The 27,696-nt window shown below is 38.2% G+C and overlaps 1 protein-coding gene across 1 annotated transcript in view; it reads left to right on the plus strand.

Annotated features, from left to right (window-relative positions):
* Dscam1 (Down syndrome cell adhesion molecule 1) overlaps positions 1–27,696 on the plus strand; it is a gene marked incomplete in the record, with an annotated part of 1,133,347 nt that overhangs the window by 570,284 nt on the left and 535,367 nt on the right. The window contains 1 exon segment of the mRNA XM_070098007.1: positions 27,069–27,359. Coding sequence (XP_069954108.1) covers positions 27,069–27,359 — 291 coding nt within the window.

The raw sequence follows: 27,696 nt of genomic DNA on the forward strand, positions 1-27,696 counted from the left end.
GATACCATAAACAGACAATAAAAGCATAAAAAGCATCTGAGAAAACACATCAAAGTCACTGATTTAAACCATACACATGGTCACAGTTTTGCTTTTCTCATGCGCCACTTGAGGCAGGATTTTTTAATACTCTGCACAGTCACTGCAGAGACCCATTCTTTCATATCTAGACCAGAATTTATTGCTCATTGCTTATCTGAATGAGCTGAGCTCGTGATGCAGAACTACGTGAGGGACTCAGGCCTCAGTGATGTAGTTCTAGATGATGGACAATGAAAGGGTTAAATTTAGGTAAAAAATCTGGTAATCCAAAGTCTGAGTCAATGTTCATTATTGCAACAACTTTCCTCATCACCTTTTGTTTGTAATTGCATTTAAATGTCTTAATAATCTCACGATCCAATGGTTGTATTAAAGGTGTATTTGGTGGTATTAACAACTTTTACATGTGGATGTACATCCACCAAGAGTTCTGGATGATTAAGGGAATTATCAAGAGTGAAGACCTTGAATGCAAGGTTCTTGCTATGCAGGTTAAACATGATATCTGGAATAAAGTGATGCTTAAACCAGTCGGTAAATAATTTGTCATCCATGCTCTCTGGTTTGACCTCAAAATAGCCAGTAATGAGGTCTTGTCTATACCTTTAAAGGCACAGAGAGGCTTGGAGCAGTAAATGGCTAAGCCAGTGATGATGCTTTTCAGGTCATGTGTTTTCTCTAAGCTGTGTACTAACAGCCTTCTTCAAGGCAGGTGAAATTACTGAGCTAGAAAACGTACAAATAGCCTTCACAGCTTGTAGAAACTGTCAAGTCACACACCTAAACTACTGGGAGCACTTGAAGTCCCTATGACTGTACTCCTTAACCCTTTGACTGTCGCGGCCATATATATACGTTTTACGAGGTGCCGTGTTTGACGTATATATACTCATAAATTCTAGCGGCTTCAAATCAAGCAGGAGAAAGCTGGTAGGCCCACATGTGAGAGAATGGGTCTGTGTGGTCAGTGTGCACCATATAAAAAAAATCCTGGAGCACGCAGTGCATAATGAGAAAAAAAAACTCCGACCGTTTTTTTTTAATTAAAATGCCGACTTTGTGGTCTATTTTCGTATAGTATTTATGGTTGTATTCTCGTTTTCTTGGTCTCATTTGATAGAATGGAAAACATATTACAGAAATAGAGGTGTTTTTAATTGATTTTACTATAAAAAGAACCTAGAAATGGAGCTCAAAATAGGGGAAATGTTTGTTTTTTGCCAATGTTCAAAAGTAAAGAAATGATGCCATTGCCCAATAAATGTCCAACTAGCCATTCTAATATGCAGTCATGAATGGGTTGATGTTATTTATACAGTTATTACAGTATTGCAGTAGTCTGCATAATAGTAAGTCTAATATTTTTTGTTTGAATAAAAATTCAAAATAGAAAGCAAGAGTAATATCAGAGGGGCCTGGAGACGTGACTGATGAACAAAGAAAACGTTATTTTAGAGCCTGGAATGTCTGCATTGTTCATTCTGGACCTTATTTTGAAATTGTTATATTTTTTAGTTTTCGTGAAATTGGCCAAATTGCAAATTTCTGACCACATTATTAGGTAGTTGAAATCAGTAAATGGGCAGTTTCTTGTACTCAATCGATAGAAAAAATGAAGTTCTAAAGAAATAGCTATGAGTTTGGGCGACTGGAACAATGGAATTAGCCGAAAATAGGGCTCAAAGTGGGCGAAATCGCCGATTTGTAAACAGCGCCGAGGTCGCTAACTTCACGAGAGCATAATTCCGTCAATTTTCCATCAAATTTCGTTTTTTTGGTGTCATTACAATCGGGAAAAGATTCTCTATCATTTCATAAGAAAAAATATTTTTTTTTTTTTTAAATTTTGCGACACCAGGAGACACCTCAGGATTGGGGGTTGCGACAGTCAAAGGGTTAAAACAAAGGTGAGAAAGATATATATGTATCATAATCTACACCTGGAACATAATGGAGGAATTGGTTCCAAATCTGCACACTGAAATTGCTACTCAGGAACACGAGGCTTGCCACACAGTGCAGGATACCTCCAATGATAAACAAAGGAGCAATGAGTACACAGTGAGAAAACTGTATAAGTGTTAAGGGACCACAGTTCTTAAACACCCTCCCTCCATGCAAAAGGGGGATTACTAAACAACCCCTAGCTGTATTCAAGAGGGAACTTGACAGATATTCCTCAAAACAGTTCCTGATCAGCCGGGTTGTGATGCATGCCTAGGACTATATGCAGCAGGCATGAACAGCTTGATTGATCTGGCCAGTAACCAGGATGCCTGGTCCAAGACTGAGCCATGGGGACAGTGACCTCTGGAAGCAACTCCAGGTAATAAAGGAATTCAAGGAAACTAGTTAGCCAGAGTTGAGTCCTGGTTGTGGGAAGTACAGTGCATACTCTGAAGGAGAGGTGCAGATGTTGCAGTTCAGAGGATCCAATGCGTTATGATGCTTGCACATTTTTCGCAATACAGCTATTGAATGAATGGTGGTGAATGTGTTTCTTCTCTTTTAGGTCATTGTACTTTGGTGGGAGATGATAGGTGCGTTAAAGAAAATTCTTGCAAATTTTCTAACTTTTCATAGCTTGCTGTGAACCCCCTAAAATCTGCCACTGACTCCTTGTCCCATGGCTCTGTTACACAACTGCTGTATTAAACTGAATAGAGCAAGGTTAGATCAGATAATATATTTGTCAGAAATGAAGAAAAATGCTCATTTTTTTCTTTCTAGTCAATGTAAACAGTTTGATGGTGTAAGCTTAAAGAATATATATTTTTCTTTTTCTCTAATGATATTAGCTCTACTTTGTGTAATTAATATATTAAACTTTGTAAGCATTCTATATTCCCATGCATTTTGGAAATTTATGGATATCAAAGAGCAAAGAATTCAGTGTTTCAATGTTTTCTCCTTAGTCTTGTATAGTCTTTCTGCTTTTCTGAATGCTTAAAGGCCTTCTTAGTTTCAGTGTCCAGTTTTAAATAGCTGGGAAAAAAAGAACAGCTTAAGCAGTGATGAAAATGAGGGAAGGGTTAGGGAAGTATGTGGGAACACAGTATGTACCTACTTTTTAATTTCATGCTTTTTATGTTCAATTTCTTTTCATTATTATAAAAAATATTACATGATGCTCATTAACCCTTTCGCTGTCTGTCACATAGAACTATGTCAAGAGCAATTTGTTTGCAGTTTTAATAAGACAATTCACTTTAACATTTGTGGAGGTTATTAATGTTGATCAAATACAAATAAAGATACTAATCTAAATTTCAGCATTACTACATAGGATATATAATAAAATACAGTGGACCCTCGACTAACACTATTAATCCGTTCCTGAGAGCTCATCGTTAGTCAAAATTTTCGTTAGTCAAGTTAATTTTCACCATAAGAAATAATGGAAATCAAATCAATCCGTGTAGGACACCCCAAAGTATGAAAAAAAAATTGTTTTTACTGCATGAAATATTAATTTTAATACACACAAACTGAAGAAGACATGCACAGTTACATGACACTTACCTTTATTGAAGATCAGGTGATGATTGATGGGATGGGAGGAGGGGAGACCGTTGATCTTCTTAGTGTTTAGAAGGGGATTCCCCTTCCATTAGGACTTGAGGTGGCAAGTCCTTTTCCAGAGCTACTTCCCTTCCCTTTAAATCTCTCAAACCAACCTTTGCTGGCCTTAAATTCACTCACATCACCACTAGTTGCTGGCATTTTTTTAATTAAATCGTTATGCAACTTCCTAGCCTTTTCACATATGATAGCTTGAGAGATGCTATCTCCTGCTATCTGCTTTTCGTTTATCCACACCAATAACAGTCTCTCAACATCTTCGAGTACTTGCGATCTCAGTTTCGAAAACATAGTTGCACCTTTGGCAAGAACAGCTTCCTTGATTGCCGTTTTCTTGCCCATAATAGTAGCGATGATTGATTGGGGTTTTGTGTACAACCTGGCCAGCTCGGAGACACGCACTCCACTTTCATACTTAGCAATATCTCTTTCTTCATATCCATTGTAATTCTCACCCTTTTTGCTGTAGGGTTGGCACTAGAAGCTTTCTTGGGGCCCATGGTGACTTATTTTGCAGGTGCAATCACTAAAAAGGCTGTGATAATATGAAATGTTCCGATTGTATGCTTGGAAGCGACCGTGGTGGCTGGCTGGCTTGTAAACACTGGCCAGAAGTGGACGCGTCTCAGACTGAATGAATAGTGTTGGTCGAGTTTTTTAGCGCTAGTCGAGGCAAAATTTCTGCGTTAAAGTGTATCGCTAGTCGGATTTATCGTTAATCGATGCCATCGTTGGTCGAGGGTCCACTGTATATAATAAACTAAAGGTCCAAAGAATGCATGGCATCTTAGGCAAAACTTTGCCTATATTATACTTAAAATTTACTCTGTAAATTCATCAGAAAAATTGCAGTAAGAAGTTATAATTGCTAAGATAGTACATGCTTCTAATAATATATGGAAGTTTAAGAAAGGCTGGAGGAAAAACAGGGACAGAATTGGATGAAAACAGCAGGGTTCAGGTTTTGTTTGACATATTGCTGTCAGGATCACATTAAGGTACTGAGGTGCTTTTTAACAATAGCTTTAGAGCAGTTGGCAGATAGGAGACGTTTAGAATTTTCAGACAGGGAGTTCCAAATTTTAGGGCCTTTTATGCACAATGAGTTTTTACACTGAGTTATACATGGGGAATATGAGATGTTTTTGTGTCTTGCATTATACCTGTTAGTTCTGTTGCAGCTGTCAAGGAAAAGTTTCAGGGCTGGGTTTATATTAGAATTTATTGTCCTGTATATACATGTATAGTATGCTTAGCAGTTTGAATGAATATTATGTATATTAAATAAGCTTAATGTTTTGAAGAATAGGGGAGTGCGTTGTCTAGCACTACTTTGGGTAACTGTTGGCTAACATATACAGTGGAACCCCTGTTATAGGCCATAATCCATTCCAGAAGGTTGGCCTAAATCCGAAATGGCCAAAAACCGAATCAATATTTCCCATAAGAAATAATGTAAATACAACTAATCCGTTCCAGACACCCCAAAAATATTAACAAAAATGTATTTTTTAAAGATTAACTATAGTTTTACATACACAAAACAATGAGAACTAAATAAAATAAATAAATGAACATTTAAATCACTATTACATACCTTTATTGAAGACTCTTGTTGGCTTATGAAGACAGGGAGGAGGAGAGAGGGAGGACTGATTATTGTTTGGAAGGGGAATCCCCCTCCAAAAGGACTTCAGGTATCAAAGCCCTCTCTGGGGTTACTTCCCTCCCTGCCTGCTACACTCCCTGCCTCCCTGCTACACTCCTTCCCTCCATGCTACACTCCTTCCCTCCATGCTACACTCCCTGCATGCCTACTACACTCCCTGTCTTCCTTCTACACTCCTTGCTACACCCTGCCTCCCCACTACACTCCCTTCCTCCATGCTACACTCCTTGCCTGCCTGCTACACTCCCTGCCACCCTCCCTCCCTACTACACTCCCTGCCTGCCTGCTACACTCCCTGCCTCCCTGCTACACTCCCTCCATGCTACACTCCCTGCCTGTCTGCTACACTCCCTCCCTCCATGCTACACTCCCTGCCTGTCTGCTACACTCCCTGCCTGCCTGCTACATCTCTGCCTCCCTTCCACACTCCCTGTTTCCCTGCTACACTCCCTGCCTCCCTGCTACACTTCCTCCATGCTACACTCCCTGCCTCCCTGCCACACTCCCTTTCACAACATTAGCTTTCTTGAGCTCTACTTTCTTTGCCAGGATGGAAGTGATTGTTGATTTAGATTTCCCATACATCCTGGCAAGTTCTAGCACTTGAACACCACTCTCATACTTTTCAACAACTTCTTTCTTAAATTCTATTGTGTTTCTCACTTTCTTTACCAAAGGAACTTTACTAGGAACTTTCTTTGGGCCCATGGTTGCTTATTTTGCAGTTGCAATCAACAAGAAAGCACCAGAAACAGTGGATGAAGCCACGAAGTATTTCTAATCCAATGAGAGAGACGCGCAGACTGAGTGATACGTGTGAGGAAGAGCATCGCCGGTTGGTGGTGACACGTCTCATACGGACTATATCTGAGTGCATGGCCGATATCCAGAACAAAATTTCACCGTTAAAAGTGCTCAATTTCCGAATTGGCCGATTTTCGCGACGGCCTATAACCAGGGTTCCACTGTATCTATATCTGCATGGGACAATAATGTATGTCTGTGTGGGAGAATAATGTATATCTACATGGGAGATGATGAAAGGGTTAAAATTCATTTCCATCCATTGTTTCGCAAAAATAAAAAAAAAAATTATTTTATTTGCACAGAGCGCCCAGAAATTCTGCCATTCAGTTTTCCTACTGAAGTAAAAGAGGGGCAGCCACTTCAAGTTCCTTGTACAATCATGTCAGGAAATGACCCAATAACACTACAGTGGTATAAGGATGACATTCCTCTTGTTTCATCCTCCAAGTTTATGATAAATTCAGTTTCCTCGAGGATGAGCATGCTGATTATTCCAAGTTCCAACTTTGAGCACTCTGGAACTTACTCATGCAAAGCTTTCAATCCTGTGGGTCAAACAGGATTTTCTGCTTCTTTAAAAGTGATGGGTAAATTTAATTTTAAAATCATTTGGCATGTTTATTTTCTTAAATATTAATTTTATCACTGTTGTTTGCTAATTATTTTCATCTCTTTATTTAGCTCATAGCATTCTTTCTAAAATAAAATGGCCTGGTTTTGTTTTATGGTCATTTCTTGATGATATTGAGAAAGGTTACCCTAAGCTTTGTGCATGAGTTTGAAGATTTAGATGAAATAAGGATTACCAGCAGCGTCATAGTGGATGGAGAATCGAGCCTCAGTAGTTTTTTCAAACTGGATGACTCGCAAGGGTTTAAAGCGTCAGTCGTTGGCTTAGTGTTCGTAAATTTGGAGTAGACTGAAAATTTGTTTCTAATAATCTATACTTAGAGAATAGTAAACTATGTTTCATAATGGTCTGGGATGGACCAAAACATTTAAAGTTTCCTCTCCAAAATGTTGGTTATTTGTGAATTATTTCTTCAACAGTATTGTGACCTTCATTCTTTATCTACTTCTATACTATTTCTTTATTTTTAATATATATAACCTGATTAAAATTTACCCACTTGTCTTTTCATTTTATCACTAATGTGGGACTTAGTAATTCAAGCAGTACAGCCTTATATTGAATGTTAAATACATTTATGTACTGTACCAGTATGCAGGAGCTGCCCCATGATTATAATAATTATATAATGTACCAGTATACTGCTTTCTGAATGCACTTAGCCCCTCTATGCATGTACATAATCATATTGTACTACACACTTCTAGGTATTAAAGAGCTGTATAAAAATTAATTTTGCACAATTTTCATAGATTGTGTTACAGTGAGCCACAAGGATGGGCTATATTCAATGATATCTTGCAAATATTTGATTCTCTTTATAACTTTTTTTTATAATTGTTGTTAATACCAAACTTAGCTACTATATTCAACGCAAAGTAATTTTTTTTATTTGATTGCAGTCTGAATATTTTAGAACTGGACATGAATTTGCAAAGTTTTAGAAAGTCATTGCAAGTCAGATATGAAAAACAGTGAAAGGGAGTAATGTAGCAGTAGGATGGCAGACAGCAACTACCCTTCCTGTCATACAAATGGGAAATGCAAAAATCTGTTTAACATTTTTCACTCTGGCAGGACTTCTACTTTTTCCTTCTGTCTCATGAACTTGTTAAATAACAGGTATATCCTAGAAATTTCTACTTACATTCAGGATACACTTTTCTTCTTTGTGTATTTCTTAGTTCTGTAATACTGTATTTCCCTTCCAATGTAAGAGACTTGTTAGAGACCAGACCACAGAGGTGATCATCCCCACATTTAACAGATGCAAATTAAGTTAAATAAAAGAATATTTTGAGCAGTGATTGAAAAATATTTGAATGGCTATAGATGTAAGAAAAGAATAGAAAAAAGGTCATATGTGTGGAAGTGTATCGAGTTTAGCTGTGTAGAATGACTTACTGGAAATAGCAATGTGGGAGAAAATATAGAATATACCCAGTGAAGGGGTGCCTTAGCACAATTGAAGAACAGAACTTTGTTAATATACATAATCCAAAATTATTCAGCCTGCTACCAGCAAATGTCAATACAACCTAGAACTTTGCAATATATTAATATTACTAAAATTATTGCTCTGAGCAAATGTTTCATGTCAGAAGATTTAATAAAATTAATATGCATAATGCTGGGTAGATGCATGTTAAATGTGGACGTAATATTTTGTCTACTTTTTATCACCTAGGTCCCCAATAAGAGCAAAGTTGGCACTCAGTGCCAGGCCCAACAAGTATTCATGCATGAACACCTTCTGTTATATGTGCATCATCATCATCCCTGGCCTGGGTATATACATAGTGTTTACTGTGTATGAATCATTGTTTTATATTTATGGACAAGCCACTGAATATATGGCTATATTCTAAAACTCCATGGGGAAGTGGAACAGAATTCTTCCTCTGTAAGCCATGCGTGTCGTAAGAGGCGACTAAAATGCCGGGAGCAAGGGGCTAGTAACCCCTTCTCCTGTATATATTACTAAATATAAAAGGAGAAACTTTAGTTTTTTCTTTTGGGCCGCCCTATCTCGGTGGGATATGGCTGGTATGTTGAAAGAAAGATTCTAAAACTAACCTAAACTGAATTAGAAACTAACATTATCCCATATGTACTAGTATCTCTAAACTTGGAGCTCATTGTACCACTAGCCTGGTATGATAACCATTATACCATCAGCCTGTTAGGATAACCATTATACCACCAGCCTGCTATGATAACCATTATATCACCAGCCTATCATGATAATATTATACCACAAAACCAGTGCTCCTCCCAAACTCTCACCCTCATGACTAGAGGAAGATGGAAGAGTGTTTTAACCCTTTCAGGGTCGGTGCCATACTTGTACGGCTTGCGAGCCAGGGTTGGTGCCGTACTTGTACGCGTAAATTCTAATGCCTTCAAATCGCGTGGAAGAAAGCTGGTAGGCCTACATACAAAAGAATGGCTCTGCGTGGTCAGTGTGCGCAGTATAAAAAAAATCCTGCAGCATGAAGTGCAAGAGAAAAAAAAACTGACCATGTTTTTGGTTTAAAACAGTGATTTTGCAGTGTATTTTCGTATGGTATTTATGGTTGTAGTCTCATTTTCTTGGTTTCATTTGATAGAATGGAATATATATTACAGAAATAGAGATGAGTTTGATTCATTTCACGATGAAAAGTACTTCGAAATTGAGCTCAAAGTAGCGGAAATGTTTGATTTTTGCCAATGTTCAAGAGTAAACAAATCACCCCACGCATCCAATACACATCAACTGGCGAGTCTAATTTTCTTTCACCAGTGCGCTAATATTATTTATACCATTTTTACAATAATGCAGTAGTCTGCATAACAGTAAATTACTATTTTTTGTGAGAATAAAAAATCAAAATGGAAAGCAAGAGTAATATAAGAGGGGCCTGGAGACGTGACTAATGAACAGAGAAAATGTTATTTTAGTGCCAGGAATGTCTGTCTTGTTTATTCTGGATCCCATTTTGAAATTGGCATCTTTTGAAATTAGCCAAATGGCCAATTTTTTACCACTTCATTGGTTGAAATCAGTAAATGGGCAGTTTCTTGTACTTATTCAATAAAAAAAAATGGAGTTCTAGCAAAATAGCTATCATTTTAGTTGACTGGAACATTGGAATTGGCCAAAAATAGGGCTCAAAGTGGACAAAATCACCGATGCGTAAATATCGTCGAGACCACTAACTTTGTGAGGGCATAATTCCATAAGTTTTCTCTCAAATTTCATACTTTTGGTGTCATTACGATTGGGAAAAGATTCTCTTATCATTTCGTGAAAAAAATAATTTTTTTTTGACCCTGAGAATGAGTTCAGGATCGGGGGTCTTGACCCTGAAAGGGTTAAGCAAAATTCATTGAAGCCAAGGATGATGATGGGTGCTTAAAATTCTGCAGTTCACATTTCCTCCTCTAAAGGACATAAGATGTTATTGTTAACCCTTTGAGGGTCGACAGGCCCTCTCCGAAACTCGTTCTCAGGGTCGGCCAAATTTAAAAAAAAAAATATATATATTTTCTCTTGTGAAAAGATAGAGAATCTTTTCCCAATCATAAAGACACCAAAAGTTTGAAATTTGATAGAAAACTTACGGAATTATGCTCTCGCAAAGTTAGCGGTTTCGGCGATGTTTACGCATCGGCGATTTTGCCCACTTTGAGCCCCATTTTCGGCCAATTCCACTGTACTAGTCGACAAAAAACATGACTATTTCGCTAGAACTCCATTTTTTCTATCGAATGGGTGCAAGAAACCACCCATTTATGAAATTCAACTATCCAGTACAGTGGTCAGAATTTAGCAATTTTGCCAATTTCACACAAATTTCAAAAGATGCCAATTTCCGAATAGGGTCCAGAATAAACAAGAAAGACATTCCTGGCACTAAAATGACATTTCCTCTAGTCATTAGTCACGTCTCAAGGCCCCTCTTATATTCTTTTGCTTTCCACTTTGAATTTTTATTCTCACAAAAAATATAAGATTTACTGTTATGCAGACTACTGCATTAGTGTAAAAAATGGTATAAATATTATTGGTGCACTTGTGAAAGAATATTAGACTCGCCAGTTGACGTGTATTGCATGCTTGGCACGATTTGCTTACTTTTGAAATTTGGTAAAAATCGAACATTTCTGCTAATTTGAGCTCAAAATCAAGGTACCTTTCATTGTAAAACCAGTCAAAATCATCTCAATTTCTGTAATATGTCTTCCATTCTATAAAATGAGACCAAGAAAAGTAGAATACAACAATAAATACCATACAAAAATACACTGCAAAGTCGCTGATTTATTCCAAAAAAATGGTCAAAGTTTTTTTTTTTCTCATTATGCACTGTGTGCTGCAGGATTTTTTTTAGACTGTGCACACTGACCACATAGACCCATTCTTTCATATGAAGGCCTACCAGCTTTCTCCCACTAGATTTGAGGGCGCTAGAATTTAGGCGTACTAGTACGTCAAAAACCCTGGGTCGTAAGCCGTACTAGTACGTCCGAAACCCTCAAAGGGTTAAATACCATAGTGATTGAAAAATAAGCATAAATGTTAAAATTAACACTGTGGAAAAACTATTGCAATAGCCAAACTTTTGTGGACATTTTGTGGAATAAGCAGGAATTTTTAGGAAAATGAAATTATAAGTTTACTCCTATATTCTTTAAAATACATACATTCTTTTAAAATACACATTAAAAAATAAAGAAATTGCAATCATCAAATACACCAAGACTAAAAAAGCTTTTTTCTAGACTTCCTCATAGCAAAATCATCCAAAGGTTCATCCAAAGGTTCATCCAAGGGTTCATCCAAATTTGCTTGTCTTAGTTTGTCACTTTCAGTGCACAGAATACGTACTCAGTGTTGACAACCTCTCTTGAGACATCGTGGCCCTTAACTCATTTTTAATTCTTTGAAAGCTTGAAAAAGACCTCTCTCTCCTGAGCAGTTAGTGACACTTAAGCTAAGAAACAGCCACAAGATTGCTTCCACATAAGGGAAGGTCATCTGAATTTTTTCCTTGTACAGTGGTACCCCGAGTTTCAAACCACTCCCAACTCAACCAATTATGTAAGTGTATTATTGTAAGTGTATTTTTGGGGGTCTGAAACGGACTAATCTAATTTACATTATTCCTTAGGGGAACAAATTCGTTCGGTAACGGCACTTCTGGAACGAAGAAAGTTTGAAACTCTGGGTACCACTGTATATAATTTGATAAAGGTCTGTATGAGACAGTGACTGCTCTTCTGTAGGCCTATGGCTTTTTCTTACATACTAATGAACTTTTACACTTTCACTTGTAAGTTTCAGGTCAACATCATCTTGGTATGCTTCCATCAACAGTTCAGCACCTTGCTGAATTTCTTGCTTAGATATTGTCAGATTAGCAAGAAAGAAAAAACATTTGTGTAACATCACTGTACACAGTAGCTCTTCTTAAATTGGCTTCAAGTGCATCTAGTATAGGAATAAAGGATTTTATCCTAGACTTATATCTTGAAGAGAGTTCATCTAAGGCATCAGGACCAGGTGCACTTCCATCATTTCCTTGCCGTTTCCTTACTCATTGCCTCCTTTTGACAGTTTTGTAGTTAACATTTTGCAAGGTGGCTTTTACTTGTTGCTCAGGTTCATAAAAATCTTCTATAATTTTGCTTAAAAAATCCTAAAGTGAACTGTACAAACATGCACAAGTACTCAATAACAATTCTGATTTCCGATTGGCTTTGCTGACCTTGCGAAAATTACCTAGCATAAACACACATTCAAGTTGTTAGGTAAAAAGACACAAGTGCAACTAATGTGACATTTCATTGTGGCAACATTTCACTCTCCAGGAACTTTATCAAGTCATTAACAAGCCAGCTTTATCAAACCAGCTTGATAAAGCTCCTGGAGAGCAAAACATTGCCAGAATAAAATGTCACATTAGTTGCACTTGTGTCCTTTTACCTGACATATTGTCGGTAATTCTACCAACTTTAACACAAATTCAAGTTCTTCCATTTTCTGGAAGCCTGGTATCACCCTTCTCATTGACATCAGAGTACAAATGACTGAGGACCTCAGTCAATTTATCTTTCTCACTGCTTTCCTGGAAGGACAAAATTAGTACTGAAATGCTAGTGTTGAGTTATTGGCTTAAGACAGTATTATTCTGAAGTGGAGTGCAAGGAACATTACTGAAGGTGTTGTTTAGAGATTATAGTGTGTTATGATAGCATGTGTGAGAAAAGCCTGTGACAGTGTCAGAAGTATTATACACCTTGGCCAGAGGTCTCCTAGATTTTGAGGCCCTTGGCTTCAGCCTGCCAAGCCTATAGGTAAATCCAGCACTGCACCAGCCTGATATGATAACCATTATAGCACCAGCCTGCTATAATAACCATTATATCACTAACCTGGCATGATAACCATTGTACTACCAGCATGGTGTAACCACTGTACCACCAGCCTGGTATGCTAATCATTGGATTGCCAGTCTAGTATAAACATAGGACTGCCTGGCTTAATATAATATACTATAAGGACAGTGACAAAAGTAAAGAATGCAGACGTTAGAAATACAAAATGTTAGATAAAATTATGTTACAGATAAAAGTACTGTACAGTGGGCCATGTGAGGGGTAGTTGTGCCATCACCTAAGAGTGCCAATTACCTGAGTAGCTTTTAAAATATGCATTACTACTTGATGGGTAAATAGATTCCTGATAGTTATGGTTTTATAAGTATTACAAATTTTGGGTGGTGGCACAATTACCTCTCACATAGTGCAATTGGTCCATTATATGGTATAGCAATGCGGTGTAGTGGGATTCATGAATATGTAATTACACGAATTATATTTTGTATGAAAGTGAGGCATTAAGATGACATATAGTGAATCAGAGAAACTTTACTATAAATTCTTTATAAGAAAAAATGCCTTGCTCTGTCTAATTATATTTCATTGATTAAATGTGTAAAATTCCTAGCTTACTATTCTTTTTTATTTTATTATTATCACACCGGCCGATTCCCACCAAGGCAGGGTGGCCCGAAAAAGAAAAACTTTCACCATCATTCACTCCATCACTGTCTTGCCAGAAGGGTGCTTTACACTACAGTTTTTAAACTGCAACATTAACACCCCTCCTTCAGAGTGCAGGCACTGTACTTCCCATCTCCAGGACTCAAGTCCGGCCTGCCGGTTTCCCTGAATCCCTTCATAAATGTTACTTTGCTCACACTCCAACAGCACGTCAAGTATTAAAAACCATTTGTCTCCATTCACTCCTATCAAACACGCTCACGCATGCCTGCTGGAAGTCCAAGCCCCTCGCACACAAAACCTCCTTTACCCCCTCCCTCCAACCCTTCCTAGGCCGACCCCTACCCCGCCTTCCTTCCACTACAGACTGATACACTCTTGAAGTCATTCTGTTTCGCTCCATTCTCTCTACATGTCCGAACCACCTCAACAACCCTTCCTCAGCCCTCTGGACAACAGTTTTGGTAATCCCGCACCTCCTCCTAACTTCCAAACTACGAATTCTCTGCATTATATTCACACCACACATTGCCCTCAGACATGACATCTCCACTGCCTCCAGCCTTCTCCTCGCTGCAACATTCATCACCCACGCTTCACACCCATATAAGAGCGTTGGTAAAACTATACTCTCATACATTCCCCTCTTTGCCTCCAAGGACAAAGTTCTTTGTCTCCACAGACTCCTAAGTGCACCACTCACTCTTTTTCCCTCATCAATTCTATGATTCACCTCATCTTTCATAGACCCATCCGCTGACACGTCCACTCCCAAATATCTGAATACGTTCACCTCCTCCATACTCTCTCCCTCCAATCTGATATTCAATCTTTCATCACCTAATCTTTTTGTTATCCTCATAACCTTACTCTTTCCTGTATTCACCTTTAATTTTCTTCTTTTGCACACCCTACCAAATTCATCCACCAATCTCTGCAACTTCTCTTCAGAATCTCCCAAGAGCACAGTGTCATCAGCAAAGAGCAGCTGTGACAACTCCCACTTTGTGTGTGATTCTTTATCTTTTAACTCCACGCCTCTTGCCAAGACCCTCGCATTTACTTCTCTTACAACCCCATCTATAAATATATTAAACAACCACGGTGACATCACACATCCTTGTCTAAGGCCTACTTTTACTGGGAAAAAATTTCCCTGTTTCCTACATACTCTAACTTGAGCCTCACTATCCTCGTAAAAACTCTTCACTGCTTTCAGTAACCTACCTCCTACACCATACACTTGCAACATCTGCCACATTGCCCCCCTATCCACCCTGTCATACGCCTTTTCCAAATCCATAAATGCCACAAAGACCTCTTTAGCCTTATCTAAATACTGTTCACTTATATGTTTCACTGTAAACACCTGGTCCACACACCCCCTACCTTTCCTAAAGCCTCCTTGTTCATCTGCTATCCTATTCTCCATCTTACTCTTAATTCTTTCAATTATAACTCTACCATACACTTTACCAGGTACACTCAACAGACTTATCCCCCTATAATTTTTGCACTCTCTTTTATCCCCTTTGCCTTTATACAAAGGAACTATGCATGCTCTCTGCCAATCCCTAGGTACCTTACCCTCTTCCATACATTTATTAAATAATTGCACCAACCACTCCAAAACTATATCCCCACCTGCTTTTAACATTTCTATCTTTATCCCATCAATCCCGGCTGCCTTACCCCCTTTCATTTTACCTACTGCCTCACGAACTTCCCCCACACTCACAACTGGCTCTTCCTCACTCCTACAAGATGTTATTCCTCCTTGCCCTATACACGAAATCACAGCTTCCCTATCTTCATCAACATTTAACAATTCCTCAAAATATTCCCTCCATCTTCCCAATACCTCTAACTCTCCATTTAATAACTCTCCTCTCCTATTTTTAACTGACAAATCCATTTGTTCTCTAGGCTTTCTTAACTTGTTAATCTCACTCCAAAACTTTTTCTTATTTTCAACAAAATTTGTTGATAACATCTCACCCACTCTCTCATTTGCTCTCTTTTTACATTGCTTCACCACTCTCTTAACTTCTCTCTTTTTCTCCATATACTCTTCCCTCCTTGCATCACTTCTACTTTGTAAAAACTTCTCATATGCTAACTTTTTCTCCCTTACTACTCTCTTTACATCATCATTCCACCAATCGCTCCTCTTCCCTCCTGCACCCACTTTCCTGTAACCACAAACTTCTGCTGAACACTCTAACACTACATTTTTAAACCTACCCCATACCTCTTCGACCCCATTGCCTATGCTCTCATTAGCCCATCTATCCTCCAATAGCTGTTTATATCTTACCCTAACTGCCTCCTCTTTTAGTTTATAAACCTTCACCTCTCTCTTCCCTGATGCTTCTATTCTCCTTGTATCCCATCTACCTTTTACTCTCAGTGTAGCTACAACTAGAAAGTGATCTGATATATCTGTGGCCCCTCTATAAACATGTACATCCTGAAGTCTACTCAACAGTCTTTTATCTACCAATACATAATCCAACAAACTACTGTCATTTCGCCCTACATCATATCGTGTATACTTATTTATCCTCTTTTTCTTAAAATATGTATTACCTATAACTAAACCCCTTTCTATACAAAGTTCAATCAAAGGGCTCCCATTATCATTTACACCTGGCACCCCAAACTTACCTACCACACCCTCTCCAAAAGTTTCTCCTACTTTAGCATTCAAGTCCCCTACCACAATTACTCTCTCACTTGGTTCAAAGGCTCCTATACATTCACTTAACATCTCCCAAAATCTCTCTCTCTCCTCTGCATTCCTCTCTTCTCCAGGTGCATACACGCTTATTATGACCCACTTCTCGCATCCAACCTTTACTTTAATCCACATAATTCTTGAATTTACACATTCATATTCTCTTTTCTCCTTCCATAACTGATCATTTAACATTACTGCTACCCCTTCCTTTGCTCTAACTCTCTCAGATACTCCAGATTTAATCCCATTTATTTCCCCCCACTGAAACTCTCCTACCCCCTTCAGCTTTGTTTCGCTTAGGGCCAGGACATCCAACTTCTTTTCATTCATAACATCAGCAATCATCTGTTTCTTGTCATCCGCACTACATCCACGCACATTTAAGCAACCCAGTTTTATAAAGTTTTTCTTCTTCTCTTTTTTAGTAATTGTATACAGGAGAAGGGGTTACTAGCCCATTGCTCCCGGCATTTTAGTCACCTCATACGACACGCATGGCTTACGGAGGAAAGATTCTTTTCCACTTCCCCATGGACAATAGAAGAAATAAAAAAGAACAAGAGCTATTTAGAAAAAGGAGAAAAACCTAGATGTATGTATATATATATATGCATGTGCGTGTCTGTGAAGTGTGACCAAAGTGTAAGTAGGAGTAGCAAGATATCCCTGTTATCTTAGCGTGTTTATGAGACAGAAAAAGAAACCAGCAATCCTACCATCATGCAAAACAGTTACAGGTTTTTGTTTCACAGTCATCTGGCAGGACGGTAGTACTTCCCTGGGTGGTTGCTGTCTACCAACCTACTACCTATCTTACTATTCTATCTTATTGATATGACTTTGCCAAGTAAACAAGGTAGAATTGTTTTATTTAAATTAATAAATTAAAATCAGGTTTTAAGTAGAGAACAAATAAGTATAGGCAGTATGATGAGCAGGTAGTGAGGTCATTTTGCTAGACTATGTACTGAAGAACTAACACCGTTTGCAGTAATCTAGTTTGTACCTCTCCTTCTGCTGTAGATGCCCCTGGTGTTTACTCTATCTCATGCTTCTCTTGTCCTCTCCCTACTTTGGAGAGACTGACTGCTCTCTTTCTGACAGACTCAAAGAACACAAAAGATGTGTTAGGCTTGCTGACACCAATAATGTTCTTTTCTGTCATATTAGAGATCACATTCATCCTATTGACTGGTCCTCTGCTAAAACTGTCTACCCTACTTCTAGCTTTCACAGTCACTATCTTGTTAAAGCATCCCTTATACACAACTTTCCTTGTATGAATTTTAGTCTTGGCTTTGTCCCTGTTGATGCCTTCCTCTCTCATTACATTGTCAAATGCGCCAAACTTGAGAACACTCATGACTTAACCTGATCCTTTCTTCTCATCCTTTCCCTACCTCCTCACCTTTTCCTGCAGTACTCCTTTTTCTTGTCCTTACACTGACCTCACTTCTACTTGTACCATGTCTTCCCCTCCATTCCTCTACTACCTTTACTATTGGCTCCCTTCACCCTTCACTTCCCTTTTTCTCTCTTGTGCCACTAAACTACTTTCCCTGCTTTCTACTACCAATATTGTTTCTACTACTTCCACTACTAGCCTTACCACCACCACTACTTTCTTTTCTTCTCTTATTCCTGCCCTTACCCCTCTTGCCTATTTATACTGGTTCGTTCCCTCACTTTTTTCTGTTAGTTTGACAGTGTATCTTTCAATGTTTTGCTTCCTGTGTATACAGTCAGATCCAATACCAGGCCAGTTTCACAATCACACAACACGAACAATTTGACATCTAAGAGTTTTCTCTTGCTTTGTATGTACAGTAGGACCCTCGTATCTGCGTGGGATGCATTCCCAGGACCTGCTGTGGATGCTGAAACCATGGATTGTAGCGAACTTTATGTATAAGTCCTATACATACCTCTTATAAAGTTTGATAAATTATGCACAGTAAGTGGAGAATTATTACTTTTTCACAGATGGGAAGCATTTTACAGCTTCACTTAGGCTTTGAAGAACTTCCACCATCACTACTTTTGCACTTTGAGGTCATTATTAAGCAAAATTAAGGGTTATTTTTGGACCACAGTAAACCACGGATACCAGTCCTGCGAATACGGAGGTCCTACTGTACTGCCTTTATATATGAGCCTACCTTTGAACAGGCTCAAAGACTTGTTGATAGCAAGGTTCCTGTAGGGATAAAAATGCACACACAATTTCTGTTTTAGATATATAAAAACATCCTTAATCTTGTATAACTTGTCACTTCTGTCAGTCCTCATCTTATCTAAGAAGCAGCAGGATAAATCTGTTGATGGGGGGCAAGATCACTGAAGGCTGGGGTACATATACGGTAGTCAGTCGATCAGTATATTACAGTGTTATTCTTATATATGTAGCACAAGCATTATTGTGGCAAAGGAGAAATGCATCTCAGCTAGAGTTGTGTCCTTCTGTGATTGTGGAGCAACCAATGTGTTTGCCATTGTATATTGGAAGTATCTGTTAGTTTTCCTCACTGTAATTTGTATTGGGGTCATCAAAATATAGCTCAAAGAATTAAAGTTCACTTGTTTCATTTCTGAGGATGCAGTTGAGCCGGGTTTCTCTGTGTTGTCAAATTGATTGGGATTGGGCATAAAATGTGCATCCTCCTACCAATCCCAGCTGGAGTCTGGTGGTGACTGCTAGATATTTGCGACTGGTTGTGGTGGTGGTGGATGTGGCCGTGGGTCATTGGGGTGTGCAGTGTGGGGCATGGCTCTCAGCCTGGGCTGGCACTGGTGCCACGCACTTTGTGCTACCACCTGCAGCAGCATACTGCACCAGCATTGCCCATGGCCTACTACCCATGCCAGTCAATGCACCATCATCCTCACTATCACTCTGTTGCCATTGTTGAGTTCTGGGATGTATTACGTATGGCACCAAATATAGTAGTCCCCCAATATCCCCTGGGGATGTGTTTCAAGACCTACCATAGATACCTGAAACCATGGATAGTAGCTAACCCTATACTACAGTGGACCCCCGCTTAACGATCTCCCAATGCGACCAATTATGTAAGTGTATTTATGTAAGTGCGTTTGTACGTGTATGTTTGGGGGTCTGAAATGGACTAATCTACTTCACAATATTCCTTATGGGAACAAATTCTGTCAGTACTGGCACTTGAGCATACTTCTGGAATGAAAAAATATCGTTAACTGGGGGTCCACTGTATATGTAATTTTTTGCTTACATACATACCCATGATAAAGTTGAATTGATAAATTATGCACAATAAGTGGAGAATTATTACTTTTTCATTGATGGGAAGCACTTCACAGCTTTTCTTAGGCTTTGGAGAACTGCCACCATCACTAATTCTGCACTTTGGGATCAACATTAAGCACAACTAAGACTTATTTTCAGGCCTCAGTAAACCCTAGTTAACTGAAACCACAGAAACCGAATCCATGGATACTGGGGTTCTACTGTATATTGATGCCTAAGTCAAATAAACATCATCACTATCATCACCATTACTCACATCTGTGACCAAGTCACAGATGAATATGAGCTTTCACTTATGATGTGGTGGATGCTTTCCAGATGAACCAACTCCAAATGTGGATGGTGGTAGGTCATTAAGGTTTTGAACAAACTTTCTGGCATCCTGAGGGTCATTTTTGGTTACTAAATATTCAAAACCAAAGAAATCGTCATAAGTTCCATAATCCTTTTGTTCGAGTTGTCATTGGGGAATAAAACCCATTGAATTCCCCCAGGAATTGTGTCCAGGCAGGATGGTGAACAAGGTGTGCTAAAGATGGCATTCCCACAATGCACTGCAGTGGCCTGATTTTTTGTATATTGAGCACACCATGCAGACCCATTCTCTCATATCTAGGCCTACCAGGCCTCTTGCACCAAATTTGAGGCCACTGAAGTGACCCTTGCATCAACAACGTAGATCTATGTAAGAGTGAAAGGGTTATGAATGTACTGCTGGTGTGTGTGTGTGTTTGTAGCAGAAATTTGTGATTATAGGAGTGTGAATTTGGGAGGGAAGAGTAATGATTCTTGGAATGAGGTAAAAAAAAGGGTGCTAAGGCAGAAATATTTAGCATATGAATACATTTTTACATTGTAAAATGTTATAATGAAGGCAAAATATATGGAGAGAACGAGAGGGGTTAAAAAGGTGATAATGGGGGCAGTAATTAAGAGAATCGGTGAATATTTATCTGCAAATTTTTCTGAGAATAAACAGCAATTACAAAGAAAGTGAGAAATCTTGAGAATCAGATGAACCTGGCAGGTGAGTGAAAGTGGTGAAATAATTGGGGAAGTAGAGCTAGTGGTGAGATAGAGAAAATATTTTGTAGTCATTAAATATAGAAGATGAATGGGTGATAGGGATTTCATGAATGGGACAGAGAGGAACAAGATTTGTTCGGAGGTAGGAGCCAAAGTTGAGTCTGAGCAGATTGGATTAGGCAAGGACAGGTAAAGCAGCAGAGAAGGATGAGATTAATTAAAGATATTGAAAGCAGTTGGGAGTATAGTTCTGGAATGGGTGGTACAGTATAGTTCTTTATTGTACCAAGTATGTATAAAAGATAGGAATGTGCATAAAGTAATGGGGACAAGACAAAAAACTGTAGGTGAATTGTGTGTCGAGTACTCCGAAAGTGTAGTGCCAAATTATTGAAGAGAGTTATAGGAAAGACAAAAAATAGGAGTGCAGAGGAAAAAGGTGGGTGGTTTTAGGAAGGAAAGATGTGTCAATCAAATTAAAACATGTAAGTATTGCTTGCTTATATAAGGGTAAAGAAACATTTGTTGTAAATAGGAAGGGCTAAAGATTGATTTACAGAATGGGAGGATGGAAGGTGGTGTAGGAACATCCTGGTAAGGCATGAAGGGAGAGTGTGAAGGTTTAGAACTTTAAATAAGTGCTTAGAGTATCCAACACACGTGTGAACATGTTAGATCGGAGTAAGTGGCGATAAGTGGTTTTAAGGATGTGCTGTTGGATTGTAAACAAGATAACATTTATGAAGAGATTCAAGAAAACTTGTTATCCAGAGTATAGTTGTGAAGGTGGGAAGTACAGTGCCTGCATTGAAACAGGTGGGGATGTTGCATTTTTGTGAATCATTGGAATTATGTTGTCGGTGCTCTTCTGGAAAAGCAGCTAGGAAATAAGTGATGATCAATGTATTTTTCCTACCTTGGTGGGAAATGGCAGATGAGTTAAAAATTAAACTATGCTCTGAAAGAATTAAAAAATTTCAAGTTTTCTTGTGTGTCAATTGATTTCTCACTTAAGAGGGGTGTTATTTGAAAAATACCTTGTACTGTATTAGATATTTTTAGAGGTTCGAGAGGCAGATGCTTTTTGAAATTGTTTATGATGTTGCTTTCCCATGGCCTTAAAATGTGTTACTGGATACAAGAGGTGATTTCCTGGAAGCCCCATTCTATCTAGTCACTGTCACTAACAAAAAGAAATGCAAATTATATATTTTTTCTTATTTTCTTTGAATGTTTGTTACTTTATTTAATTTTTAAGACTGATAAATAAAAGTTTGTATTGCTGATATGTACTGTCTTAACCTGGACATTATTGTGATGTTGGTTTCTCAGTGGATATTGTGATGTTGGTTTCTCAGTGGATACTTTGACTTGTAGGTGTAGGAATCTAAATGCTTTTATTTTTTCTTTATATGAACATGTTAATTAGGTTACAACACTTCATATATTTAATGAGGCTAGTGTGAATAATTACACTAGCCAACAAAATTTACCTTTTTATCCGGTTCAGAGATTCATTTGGCTTTCAAATTAACTTTGATATGCTGATCACAAATCTGAGCTTTTGCAGTCTTTATCACGTAAAGTATCCTGAAAGCTCATGATCAATATTTTATTATTTAAGTATGAAGAACCACATGATATACAGTATGTTACCTAATAATAGTTATTATATTATGCATAGATATTAAGTGTGATGCATGCCATGACAAAAACTAATCTTTCTTAATGTAAATTCATTGTACATATATGAATGCATAACAGAAATTCCCATACACTAGTGCAAACATATTCATCACAGGTTTCAGGCTTTTTTACTTGTTCAGTATTGTTTTCCCACACCAGTGTCCAGCAGTAGTTCACAAACAAACTGATCATCAGGTTTCCTTGATATCTCTTCTCCATTATACCTGTCTTGGTGAAATCTTTCATCATGGGGTTCTGTTTTCATTCATATGCAAAATCCACTTTAAGAACTACCTGTAGAATTGGACCATTAATGAGAGGAGACTCATATGCTGATGATGAACAAGAAATGAGCGAAATTATAAAGGAACAGTATGAGTCAGCATTCGGCAGTCCACTAAATGACACCAGGGTAGAGAATGCAAAGACGTTTTTCACTCCAGCGGAAGGCCGTGCAGACGAACTAACTGACATAAGTACCAATCCCATACATTTTGAAAAAAAATTGAAATCATACCCACTCAGCACATAGACCAGATTCATGGAATGCCCTATTTATAAAATAGTGCAAAGTACCACTAAAAAAGCCCTCAGTATTCTCTGGAGAAAGATCCTAGATATAGGTGAAATACCGGAGGTCTTAAAGAGTGCAGACATCCTTTTCATAAGGAAGGTAGTAGAGCACTAGCTAAAAATTACAGACCAGTAGCCCTAACTTCCCACATCATAAAAATCTTCAAAAGAGTGATGGAATGGCAGATTACAAGTTTCATGGAAAGGCACAATTGGCATAACTCAAACTAGCATGATTTTAGAGCAGGACGATCATGCCTGTCACAGCTGCTGAACCACTATGACAAAATTTTGGAGGCTTTGGAAGACAACCAAAATGCATGTGTGATATACATAGACTTTGCATATTCACTTGACAGATGTGATCATGGGGCGATTGCACAGAAACTGAGGGGCATAGGCAGTACAGGGAAGGAAGGCAGATGGATTTTCAGGTTCCTAGCACAGAATGCAAAACATAGTAGTAAGCAGACCAAAACCCAGAGTCAGTGAGGTAAACAGCTCAGTTCCTCAAGGCACTATCCTGGCACTCTTGCTGTTTCTTATCCTCATAGCAGACATAGATATAAACACTTGTCACAGTTTTGTATCATCATTTGGAGATGACACTAAAATAAGCATGAAAGTCACTTTGGTAGAAGACACTGAAAATTATAGGAAGATATAAACAGTGTTTTTCAGTGGACAGTGACGAACAATATGACATTCACTGGTGATAAGTTCCAACTGCTTAGGTATGAAAAGAATGAAACACTCAAAAGGAACACTGTATACAAAACTCAAGGGGGTTAGTCAACTAGAATGAAAGGAACACATGAAAGACTTGGGAATAATTATGTCAGCCGACCTTTCTTTCAAAGAACACAATAGAGCTAAGGTCATGACAGCTAAGAAGATGATGGGGTGGGAAATGAAAACTTTCAAAACAAGGGAAATAATGCCAGTGGTGACACTTTTCGAATCACTAGTGCTCCCCTCATTTAGAATATTGCTCATTGTTGATGGCCCCATTTAGGGCAGGAGAAATATCAGAGCTGGAACAAATACAGAGATTGTTTATACCCCACATCGAACCAGCAAGGCATTTAAATTACTGGGAATGCCTCAAAGTCTTAAATATGTGCTCACTGGCCATATCCCACCAAGGCAGGGTGGCCCAAAAAGAAAAACTAAAGTTTTTCTTTTTAAATTTCTTTTTAAATTTGTACAGGAGAAGGGGTTACTAACCTCTTGCTCCCGGCATTTTAGTCACCTCTTACAACATGCATGGCTTATGGAGGAAGAATTCTGTTCCACTTCCCAGTGGAGATAAGAGGAAATAAACAAGAACAAGCATTAGAAAGAAAATAGAAGAAAACCCAGAGGGGTGTGTGTGTGTGTGTGTGTGTGTGTGTGTGTGTGTGTGTGTGTGTGTGTGTGTGTGTGTATATATGTGTATATATATATATATATATATTATATATATATATATATATATATATATATATATATATATATATATATATATGCGCGCTTGTATACATGTATGTGTAGTGTGACGTAAGTGTAAGAAGTAGCAAGACATACCTGAAATCTTGCATGTTTATGAGATAGAAAAAAGACACCTGAAATCCTACCATCATGTAAAACAATTACAGGTTTCTGTTTTACACTCACTTGGCAGGATGGTAGTACCTCCCTGGGCGGTTGCTGTCTACCAATGTACTACCTATAAGAGATACATATATACCTGGAAAATACTTGAGGGCCTGGTCCCAAATCTGCACACTGCCATAGCAACATACTGGAGTGAGAGATATGGGAGGAAGTGCAAAATAAATCAAGTGAACAGCATGGGTGTGGTGGGCACAATAAGGAAACACTATCAACATCCATGGCACCAGATTATTCAACATCTTTCCATATGATATCAAAAATACTGCTGGAACAAATGTAGAAGTCTTCAAGAGGAAACTGGACAAGTATCTTCACCTGGTACCAGATCAACCAGGCTGTGATGAACATGTGGGGCAGTGGGCCTTCAGCAGCAACAACCTGGTTGACCAGGCATGCACCAGAAAAGCCTGTCCCATGGTTGGGCTCAGAGAGTAGAGAAACTCTCGAAACTTATCAAAGGTATATCACAGAAATTGCATGTGTTGGATTAAAACTAAGCTCAGATTTGAATTCAGCTTCCCCAAATTAGCTAGAAACTCATGATAACATGTAGAGTTTATGCACATGTATTTAAAATCCTAAGTAATTGTTTTTGTAATATGAAAGTAAGAATGTACACTTACATCTTACAGAGAAGCCCAAACTCCTTCCTTTTACCTTCCCCCTGGAAGTACAAGCAGGCCAGTTGCTTCAGGTATCATGCACACTGCTCTCTGGAGATGACCCAATAACTCTTCAGTGGTATAAGGACAAACAGCCTCTCATTTCTTCATCCAAGTTCATAATAAACAGTGTAGTGTCGGGGATGAGCCAGTTGATCCTCCAGAATGTTGGAGCTGAACACTCTGGATCTTATGCTTGTCATGCATTCAACAGTGTTGGTGAAGCTGTCTCTTCTGATATTCTTAAAGTGAAGGGTATTATAATAATAAATCTTTTTTGACTTGTGCTTTTTCCAATTTACATATTCCCTTATTTCATTTATTTAATTCAAATTCTGTTTCCTTAACTGACATTTTATTTATGCTATAGGTTCATCATGTATACAAAATTTCAATTTAATTGTTGGGAATTTGTCTGCAGAAAAGCCCGAAATCCTTCCTTTCATCTTTCCCACTGAGGTGCAAGATGGCCAACTGCTACAAGTAACTTGTACAATAACAACTGGTGATGATCCAGTCACCCTCCAGTGGTATAAGGACAGTCAGCCCCTTTCTTCATCCCCCAAGTTTGTGATAAACAATGTTGCAACTAAGTTGAGTCTCCTCATACTTCAGGATGTTGGATCAGAACACTCCGGCAATTACACCTGTCATGCATTTAATCCAGTTGGCAGAGCTCAGTTTTCTGCTATACTTAAAGTCAAGGGTATACATGTTTACTTACAATAAAGTAGATGATTGTACTTTTTTTTTTTTTAGGGGTGGCTATTTTTCCATCTTTAATTTCTTCTCTTATGTCCTAAATTTTATATCTAGAAATGTTTGCTAAGTTGTATAGTCACAGAATAATTAAAAAAAAAAAAAAAATTCTGCAGAGAAACCAGAAATTCTTCCCTTTGAGTTTCCAAGTGAAGTAAAAGAGGGACAACTGCTACAAGTGTCTTGCACTGTAACTACTGGAGACGACCCAGTCACTATACAATGGTACAAAGAAGACATACCTCTTGCTTCATCTTCCAAGTTCTTGATCAACAAAGTTGACTCAAAGATGAATTTTCTCATTCTGCGTGATGTTGGTTCAGATCACACAGGAACATACACTTGCTTAGCTTTCAATCCTTTTGGCCGGCAAAGGTTTTCTGCCCAACTTTGGGTGAAGGGTAATGATTTATTGTTATTTTTTGTAATTTTGCATGGAGTATTAATTGCTTTTCATAGTATCCCTATCATATACCAATCTTTCATTTCTGTGCATTGGAAGTTACATATGAGGGCTTGCTCTGAAGTTGTGGTGTTGGCATTATTGATGGATTCTTACAATGTGGTGGTCTTAATTTATTAAGAGCTGTTATTGTGTTGTTGGCCAGCTTATTATCTCTGAATATTGTTGGATGGTGTTGAGTAGTGAAGGAATTCTTTTGTTTTGAATTTGGATATTGTTTCATGAATCATCCTTTACATTCGTGTCTTAACTAACTGAAGTGTCTGGTAATCTTAACATTGCTATACAGTATATCCATTTTTTAGTTTTGCATATTTTTGCTTTTACTCACTCAGCAGCCATTGGATTTTTGAAGGGCAGGAAAGACTCATGAGGAAAGGTATTGCACTAAATATACATCTGTAATCAACTTTTATCAAAGTATTTGTCCTACTTACAGCAATACCAATCATCATGCCATTTATGATCCCTCCTGAAAACTTTGAAGGAGTTTCCATCCAAGTACTGTGCACACTACTCTCTGGTGATGATCCTGTTACATTATACTGGCTAAAGGACAACATTAGCCTTGACAAGGAGAATTTAGATGGTGTTACACTTTCTCCTGTTGGCTCCCGGACATCCATGATTGTAATACCCAGTGTTGGCAAACATCACTCTGGGGTATATACTTGTGTCGCCTCAAACCCTGCTGGCCAGACTAACCACAGTGTTACACTCACTGTTCTTGGTACATTACATTTTAATTTAAGATTTACTGTTGGTGTTGTTGCTTAGTTTTTATTCTTAATAAAATAATTTTGCATGTTTTCCTGTACCTATGCTGCACACTAGGTAATTATTATTATTATTATTGTGATTATTATGGGGAAGAGCTAAACCCATAAGGGATCATACAGCACCTGGGGAATTGGAAGCAATTAGGTTTGATCCAAGGAAGGGGAAGGCAACTCCAAGTCCTTTGATTAAGAGCCTATTGGCATAAAAGAACTTGCACTGAAATAAAATTTGAGATAAAATATACATATTGATCCATTATCTGTAAATCCTTTCCTATATACAGTTAG

Source organism: Cherax quadricarinatus, chromosome 4 (genome assembly GCF_038502225.1).
Source record: "Cherax quadricarinatus isolate ZL_2023a chromosome 4, ASM3850222v1, whole genome shotgun sequence".
NCBI classification, from domain to species: Eukaryota; Metazoa; Arthropoda; class Malacostraca; order Decapoda; family Parastacidae; genus Cherax; species Cherax quadricarinatus.